General features: G+C 40.5%; 1 protein-coding gene across 2 annotated transcripts in view; it reads right to left on the bottom strand.

Moving 5' to 3' along the window:
* Positions 1–6,888: 6,888 nt before the first annotated feature.
* FAM114A1 (family with sequence similarity 114, member A1) overlaps positions 6,889–8,990 on the bottom strand; it is a 53,789-nt gene continuing 51,687 nt past the window's right edge. For both annotated transcript variants that reach the window (XM_005877437.2, XM_005877438.2), the window contains exon 13: positions 6,889–8,456. In XM_005877437.2, the coding sequence (XP_005877499.1) occupies positions 8,355–8,456 (102 nt within the window). In that variant the 3' untranslated portion in view covers positions 6,889–8,354. The remainder of the gene's footprint in view (positions 8,457–8,990) is intronic.

The raw sequence follows: 8,990 nt of genomic DNA, 5'->3' as shown, positions 1-8,990 counted from the left end.
ACTTGATGGATATATGGATAGATGGATGATCAAGAGAATGAAGAGTATAGGTTCATGAAAATCTATAGATACTCTCTTTACTTTATCTCATGATTTGTTTCAGTTTTAGCTCTGGAAAGAAAAACCATGTGCAAAGTGAACTTCAAACTGAGCCCTGTTTTATTCAGGAGAATGCACAACAGTTACAATAAACGTTTGTGGACCCACTTGATGGATATATGGATAAATGGATGATCAAGAGAATGAAGAGTATAGTTCATGAAAATCTATAGATATTCTCTTCTTTTACTTTATCTCATCATTTGTTTCAGTTTTAGCTCTGGAAAGAAAAACCACATGACTACCTTCAAGAAGCCAAAAGGCAACATTTGAATGCCTTTAAAAATCAATGAGCCTTTCATTTTTATAAAAAGCCAACTGATTTCAGACCATTTGCTGTATATTGTTCCCATTAGGTAATGATGCCTTTGCAGGAAATCCAGATGGAGAAGACCAGCTGAGTATGGGCTGGGTACTGTGCAGCAAGCAAACATGTTATTTCACACATGACTTCTCTTGAGTAAATATGAGTCTTTACATTCCTTGTCAGAGAGCAAATGGTTTTAAAAGAAAGAGATGTAGAATGCCAGGCATTGTGACGTAACAGCCATATCTTGTATAGATGGTGAAACTATGGTCCTAGGGGCTGCAGAATATACCAAGTCTCTTTACTAATCAATCACACCACCATCAAGACAGTAAACAGGGCAGATTGGAAACGATTTTTCCATTACCATTGATGGATGCGTTTTACCTTTCCAGGGAAAGGTATTTCTGACCCTTCAGGAGTCATTGAGGAAATGCTTAAAATGCACAGTTGGGGCCCAAAATGGCCAAGATGTTTTCACACCTCACTATAGGCATCACATGACTTGGGCAATGCCAAGTAAGTTACAAATCCATTTTGTAGTTCAGGAAGGTCATTAGGACTCAGATTCATTATCTGTTGAGACTTTTATTTTCCATTCGTTACTCTCCTTTGAGTGAAATGAAGCTGTAGGAGTAGAGCAGCGACCTCAGGTCATTCAACCCTGACACATTTTTCGCGTCTACAATTTTGCCATCAATTTGGAGAGGGAGAGACAGAAATTGCAAATGCAGGTATTAAAACCCCCTGGTGCCATATTTGTCAAGAAGAGCAGATTGTAAGTGGCCTCTTGCAAACATGATATGCACCAAGCTAATAACTTGTTCATTTGCATGGCGCTTCCCTCCAGAAGTTTCTGAAATTGCTTCTGCAGTCATTATGTACCCCAGAGCTGTTCAGGTTTAGTAGGAAGATTAGAGAGACTATCCAGTTGGTGTCTCTTCCAATGAGATGGAAATGACAAATTTTCCTGTTTACAAACTATCCCAGAACTGCTCCTGCTTTACCTTATCCTACCCCTTATCTGTAGTCAATGTAAATACTCTCAAAACAACTCCTATCTTTTGTCCTCCTACTTGATGCACAAAAAAGCCCATTGACTCCAGGATGGAGGACGTGTTGCCTTTTCCACTTACTGCTGCTGCTGCTGGGTTAGACTTCATGCCCCAGGATCTGGTCCATCATGGCCCAATAATCCTTTCCTTTTACAAAGGCTTTCAGTCATGGAAGTTAAGGTTCTTGTTTAACAATAAGTACTCAATAAATAAGTCCACCACCTATACCACCGCTCCCATCACCATCATCATCATCATCATTACCATCATCATCACCACCATCATCATTTCTTGGGCTTAACAGGGAATAGCACCAAGTTAAGGGACAAGAAGGCATTATTCAGTACATCTTTAAATCATTTTTAAAAAAATATATTTTATTGTTTTTTTACAGAGAGGAAGGGAGAGGGAGAGGGATACAGAGTTAGAAACATCGATGAGAGAGAAACATCAATTCAGCTGCCTCTTGCATGCCCCCTACTGGGGATGTGCCCGCAACCCAGGTACATGCCCTTGACCGGAATTGAACCTGGTACCCTTCAGTCCGCAGGCCGATGCTCTATCCGCTGAGCCAAACTGGTTAGGGCCATCTTTAAATCATTTATCAGTATGTCACAGCACCTGGTACTGAAGATTCAGCGGAAAGACTGTGAGACAAGTTGGTAATCTTCAAGGCAAAGAAAGCATTCAAAACACCCATGCTCCAGACAGGGAGTAGAGGGTTAAGGATTTTCAGGATGGGCGGTGATTTACAAATGAGCTTCCTGGGCAGTGAGAAGGGGGGTGGGAGGGGGAAATGAAGCCAGTTTAGGAATAGCAGAGGCACCTGTGAGACAGGATGCTGTGTTCATGATGACCAGGGAGCTGCTGGATGTAAATGCCTGTGAAGTGGTGGAGAGGCCTGCGGTGAGAACAGCCCAGGGGCCCAATAACCTCGCCTGGCTTCATTCTGTGTCTCTTTAGTCCCAGCTTGTTCTTAGTTTCACAGAAACAACCAAAGCTGACGGACCAAATCTTTCAGCTATAAATCCACCTCACGGCACAAAGAGAGCGAAACCTATAAGCATTCGATGTCTCTAAAATTAACACGCTACGCTTCTCTTCCATCAGGAGGCTCTGTATAAGAGTTTAAAATGCTAGTCAGGTCACACTGACCTCGGTTTGAATCCCTGGCTCTGTCTTACTAGTTGTGTAACATCAGATGAGTTATATAATTTGTCTGGGTCTCAATGTTCTCATTCATGCAGTGGCAAATGTAATAATACCTACCCGGTTGGGTAATTATGGAAATTAAATGAGATAATGCATATAAAACATCCAGCACAGTGCCCAGCATGTGGTCAATACACAGTAATTATTATTATTCAAGTCTTTTGGATGGATTGTTTTCTGGTGAGATAAACGGAGAAAGGATAATATAAGTTACAGAGAAAGAGAAAGGAAAGAGATATGGAAAAGAGAGGCAGGACTTTAAAAGCTGATCCCGGAAAAGAGGCACTTAATGACTGTCAGGAAAAAAAAAAAATCCCGAGAGAAAAAGGATAAACATGGCAGGGACTCAAAGACAGAGGCTTAGCTTTGCTTTCTGCCAAGGTTTCATCCATCTGGCCTTGGCTTCTACGTTGGTTTTTCCCTCCAAATGGCAGCTCTAGAAGCCTGGTGTTGCAACTCGCAACTTGGGTCAGGGAGATACTCCATCTCCGAATTGCCCTAAACTTCTATATTCAGTGAAGGCATATGAGAAATGTACATGTTATTCTTTTGCAGTATAGAATTCTTTTGAGACTCATAAGAGACAGGCCTGTGAAGTGAGCCAGCAGTGACCATGGCAGACATAATCCTATTTCTTTTTGGCTGACAGCTCATGCAGAGAAAAACACTCTTTGATCCAGACAAAGGTAAATGTAGCTTAAATCCCAACACGAAATCCTGACCTTCCATAATCAGCCTCTATTCCCAGTCTATGATGACCCTAGACACCAGAGATATAAGAAACACAATCAATGCATTTCTGACTGTTGGGCTGTAACAATTTAATCACCGTAGAAGGCAAAATGCTCAAAGGGTAGAATAACAGATTATTTTTAGGACCTAAAGAGAGGGGGTGGGGAGAACAGAATGGTATCTTTCCTCATATTTGTTTAATAGCAGATACTGAATGGAGCATCTATTATAGATGAACACACAGAAAATGAACATAAACCTGAATAAGTAATGAGATATCTAGAAAAATGAAACAAATGGTTAACACAGGATTCCCCCCCCCCCCTTTTTTTATTTGAATCCACTCCTATGGCTTGTTGAATTCTAATCAACTACAAAACCAGGGCAAAATTGCAGTTCTAAGATGAATTTTCAATATGATCTCTTCTGATGTGTCTTTACAAACACGAGAATTTAAAAAACCAAGTGGAAGCTGGATCTGAATATAAAAATGTAGGGCACGCTTGAGAGGAAGATCAAAGGGCAATCTTTACATGACAAAAATGAGCTTGACCCTGAAGAATCATTGCTTTTATAAAATTAAATACAGATTGAAGTCATGTGCTATGATCCACCCCATCTGTTTAGCAAACAAATATATATACACATATAGTATATATGTGTACATATATATTTTTAGAAAAGAAGAGAAATATGTTTGTTTCACATTTGTGCTGAATTACTTCCCTAAGACACATTATGTTCTGATTTCTGGGATAACTATGATTGGAATCTGTCTGCTTTTTTTTTTTTTTTTTAATGTTTTATTTATTTTTTTACAGAGAGGAAGGGAGAGGGATAGAGAGTTAGAAACATCCATGAGAGAGAAACATCAATCAGCTGTCTCCTGCACACTCCCTACTGGGGATGTGTCCACAACCAAGGTACATGCCCTTGACTGGAATCGAACCTGGGACCCTGGAGTCCGCAGGCCGATGCTCTATTCACTGAGCCAAATGGGTTAGGGCAGAATCTGTCTGCTTTTGTCCCTAATTTAAGTGAGCGTGGTTGGCCTGCGTGGAAGGTGAGTTCCCAGACATGCGAGCCCCTGGGGCATCTGACTTCTACAAAGCAGAAACGGTTCTCATTTCTGGATTCAGACACGTACCCTACTGTGTAAGTTTCCCCTTGTCCTGCGTGGTTCAGGGTTCAGGATCTGGAAGAGGGGCTGCACACAAATGAAAGAGACGAGACAAGAGATAATAATTTAGAAATTGGGGGGCCAGGCGAGAGCCCATCCCAAGAGGATGGACTCCGCTTGTGCTCAGGCCTCACCATCTTTTTATTCAGTTTGGGATCCACCCATAGCCCTTAGGCAGGCAAGTTCCAGTAACAGGCAGACTATCTTACCAGTAAGGATTTACATGATGATCTGGTGGGGAAGTTGCTTCAGCTACCATTGTCTTGACTAAAGAGTCGGTGAATAGCTCTGACCTTAGCCAGGGCTCAAGGGTCACCAGCATTCTGGACTCTTTGTCCACACCTCTCTGCTAGAGAAGACAATAGGCGGCTTCCCATACCCTACACTTATCACTTTCCTTGAGGCTGCCCAAAGCTGGTGCTTCTTTCATGCCCTGTGAGCTCTGCCACTGAGGCCCATGGTTCCTTGTTGGTGTAAGGAACTCAGCCCAGTCCTGCCACTGCCTCAAGCCAGTAACTCCACTCATTTAACCATGAGCTTGATGTGCAGCCCAGTGTGAGGCCAGAGAAGAGAGAGACGTCTGTGCTCAGAGGGACAGAATATTTAAGATTGGGCCTCTGCTTTAAGATTTGGGACTCAGTTTTGTCCTTTAGTGGTATATATATCACCTAGTGACCCAGCACGTGAAATTGCATGAGACCCAGACCCATGGGAAATTGCATGAGACCCGGGACCCCTGAGCCCACCAGTGCTGTGGCACTCCCCCGAGTCCCTGTGCGCTGCGGGACCCAGAGTCAAGTCCCCGACCACCCGTGCATGCCTTGCCGTGCACGCAGCCTCCTGGTGACCAATCTTTGGTCGTTACAGCATTATGACCACTGGGTTTTTATTATATAGATACCCCAAAGGGATTTTCCTTGGATGCATTTTGCTTTGAATTTGAAATTGGCTTTTGATGCTTTTCATTTGATAAGGCACAGGCACGGAACTACATCCATTATTTAGACTAGAACTTATTTTGCACTTGATGTAAGAAAAATCTGGCATGCTTCTTCAGGGTAATTGCACAGAGTGAAATGAACCCAGTTTATGTAAAGGATTATTGAAGGAATAGAAAACTTCCAGAGTAAGGCTGCTAAATCATTCATTCAGGCACCGATTGACATTTCACCTAGATCTGGATCCTGTGCTTTGCCAGCTTTTAAAGCAAAGCAAAGAAGCAATTATTTAAAAGTGATGGTGAAAAACCGTATTGAAAGAGAGCAATTCTGGAAGGTGGATATATATTAAGTGAGTATTCTCTCTTAAATAATGTAATTCACAGACCATGGAGCTAGGCTCTGGGAATCATCTCTCAGCTTATGTCTTTACCTGGCAACATTTGATATTCTATCATTAAAATACATGAAAATGCAATGTAAATTATGTCACCCAGTTTTTTTTAAAAAAGCCCTTACCCTAGGATACATTTATTGATTTTAGAGAGAGGGGAAAACAGCGAGATAGAGAGAGATAAACATGGATCCACTTGCATCTGACGAGGGATCGGCCCCACAACCTAGGTATGTGCCCTGACCAGGAATCGAACCTATAACCCTTTAGCGCATGGGAGAATGCTCCAATCCATTGAGCCACACTGGTCAGGGCATGTCACCCACTTTTTAAAAGAATAATTATCTCTCAGCCCTGGCCGGGTAGCTAAGTGTGTTAGAGTGTCATTTGATACACGAAGGTTGTGGGTTTAATCCCTGATGAAGGTACATACGAGAATCAACCAATGAATGCATTAATAAGTGGAGTGAAATCCATGTCTCTCTCTCTCAAGTCAATAAAAAAAATTATAAAAAGAATAATTATCCATACAAGAATCAACCAATGAATGCATTAATAAGTGGAATGAAATCCATGTCTCTCTCTCAAGTCAATAAAAAATTTTAAAAAGAATAATTATCTCTCATTCTTTTACAGATTTCTATTTTAGTTCATGATTAAAATTTTGTTGTACACCAAATGGGTGTAGTTAGGCTTAAAGACTAGCTTCTTTGAAATGATTTCTTTTATAGTTCCAGTTAGTGTCTATAAAATCTATCTGATGCTAAAATAACCTGATGTAAAGAAATTGTAAATCTAAGTCCTAAAAAAAAAAAAAAAACCTGATGTGAAGAAACTGTAAATCTAAGTCCTTTCCTCTGCTCTCTAGATAAAAAGTATAAATTTCTGAAGAGGTCGATGTAACATTTTCATCAGTTAATTGTTTTCTAGATTTAATCACAGAAACGTTTCAACCAATCAAAAAGCCAGTAGAAAAAACAACAACACCATCTTTAATGGATGCCTTGAATAATTTCTTTTCCAGATTGTAAATAAATTGTTTTTATGTTTTCTATTTGGCCGTTTCAGCAGATACACAAATGAAATACACAACATAGACAAATGCAATGCCTGCATGGAACAAAGGCAGTCTAGGCTATCAGGGGAACACAAGCAAATGCAAAGGAAGGATTTTTCGCACTTGCAAAAATATAGGCTCTATCTGCCCTGGAGAGAACCACTGGGCAAGACATCTTGTGACAGTGCCTGTGAGGATGTCTAAAACAGAAGCATTCTACTAGCACCCCCACCCGGAATGAGCATATGGAGTTTAGGAAAAGAAATGCCCATTGGAGATGCCTCTCCCAGCTGAAGGGTCTTCTGTGCAGTCTCTCGTGGATCAATATACTAGTTAGTCAACCCACACATCAGGGTTTCCTGCCCCTTAGAAGCAATGATAGTATTTGCTGCTGGTGAACATGATCTGTGTATTCATAAAACAGCCTGACGCCACTGTAGTAGATTTAAAAATGCAGTCCTACGGGTCTACTGTGCTGGAATCCCTTTAGTTTTCTAATTGAATACTTCCAAGCTTTGTAATTATGCTATCATGTATTTATAGTCATAAGAAGTCAGTTTTAAACCAAATACTCTATAGTACCCCTTTTCATGTATATGTTCACCCATGTACAAAGTCTGGGGATAAAAAAGTGCAGAAAGGGTAGAAAAATAGAATAAATGGAAGGGTAGAACATTTTAAAAACTATGAATTTACCTTGTTCTGTCAAATATTTTAAGGTTTAGAAAATTTATTAGTGTTTTAAAGCAGTTTAAGAATGATTATAAACCCTCTTTCAATCTATCTCTATTGGGGTGAGATCATGTTCCCGTGTTGTGAGCATACAGTAGGAGCTCAATAAATGCTTGTTTTGAGAATGAGTGGCTCTAAAGAGATACTTATGTTTCCCTTTAAATATTACAGGTAAATATATAAGTAATGTTATCTTTGTCCATGACATTTATGTAATAAAATTAAGTTCAGTATAAGAACTGATTTAAACTAATACTATAAGAATGGAAAATTTAAAGGTGGAAATTTAAAGAGTCAAAAAAAACCATGTAGGGTCTGCCCATGAATTTCTAAATATGGGATGCTTGACCAGGAAAATGGCAATGAGTATTTGTGAATGAATTTCAGATGAAAGGACATGACCAATACAAAGCTGAGTAAGTTTAAATTAACATCAAGAAAACACTCTTATTTGTAAGAACAACCATATACATTAAGAGACAGGATACTCTTTAAACTTGCATTCTCAACACTGTCTGTGCAAACTTGCTTGTAGTGTCCTCAAATCGGTGTCTATGGGCAGATGCATAGAAAATATCACCTTCAATGATAAATATATCAGAGCCACGGGGCCTGCTGCTTCCTTTAAGCAGATGGAGTCTGGTCCGGTCATGGCTGTGCTTCTGAAGGGCTGGCCTGGATATGGGAAACCTGCAGAACGGGCAGCAGCAGCTGGAAGGCATCCTGGATGTATGTCGTGCTGTTGCAGCCCTGAGAGAGGAGAAACGTGTGGAGGAAGGGTTGTTTTCTTAGGTCAATCCTGCCAATCCTTCCAACTTGATAATGTTCCCTCTCATCAAACTCCGTCATATTATATCATATTTTTCTTGTGACATTGGTGCTTAAATCAAATGTAAACACATTCCTTGGGATGGAGTGTGTCCGTCTCTTATTGTGACATTGGTGCTTAAATCAAATGTAAACACATTCTTTGGGATGGAGTGCGTCCGTCTCTTAATGATCTATACCAGTGGTCAGCAAACTCATTAGGCAACAGAGCCAAAAATCAACGGTACAACGATTGAAATTTCTTTTGAGAGCCAAATTTTTTAAACTGAAACTATATAGGTAGGTACATTGTCATTAACTTAATTAGGGTACTCCTAAGCTGGCCTTTGCTAAAAACGTCCTCAATCTGAGGGGTCGACCTCAGTGAACGTACCCCCACTTCTTCTAACGCCACTTCTTCAAAATAGACTCGCCCAGGCTGAAAACCGACTTCTGCGCATGGGCCACAAAGTTTCA

The sequence above is a fragment of the Myotis brandtii genome, unplaced genomic scaffold (assembly GCF_000412655.1).
Source record: "Myotis brandtii unplaced genomic scaffold, ASM41265v1 scaffold520, whole genome shotgun sequence".
NCBI lineage: Eukaryota > Metazoa > Chordata > Mammalia > Chiroptera > Vespertilionidae > Myotis > Myotis brandtii.
The sequence above is the reverse complement of the archived record's forward strand: the minus strand, read 5'-3'. Positions and strand labels throughout refer to the sequence as shown.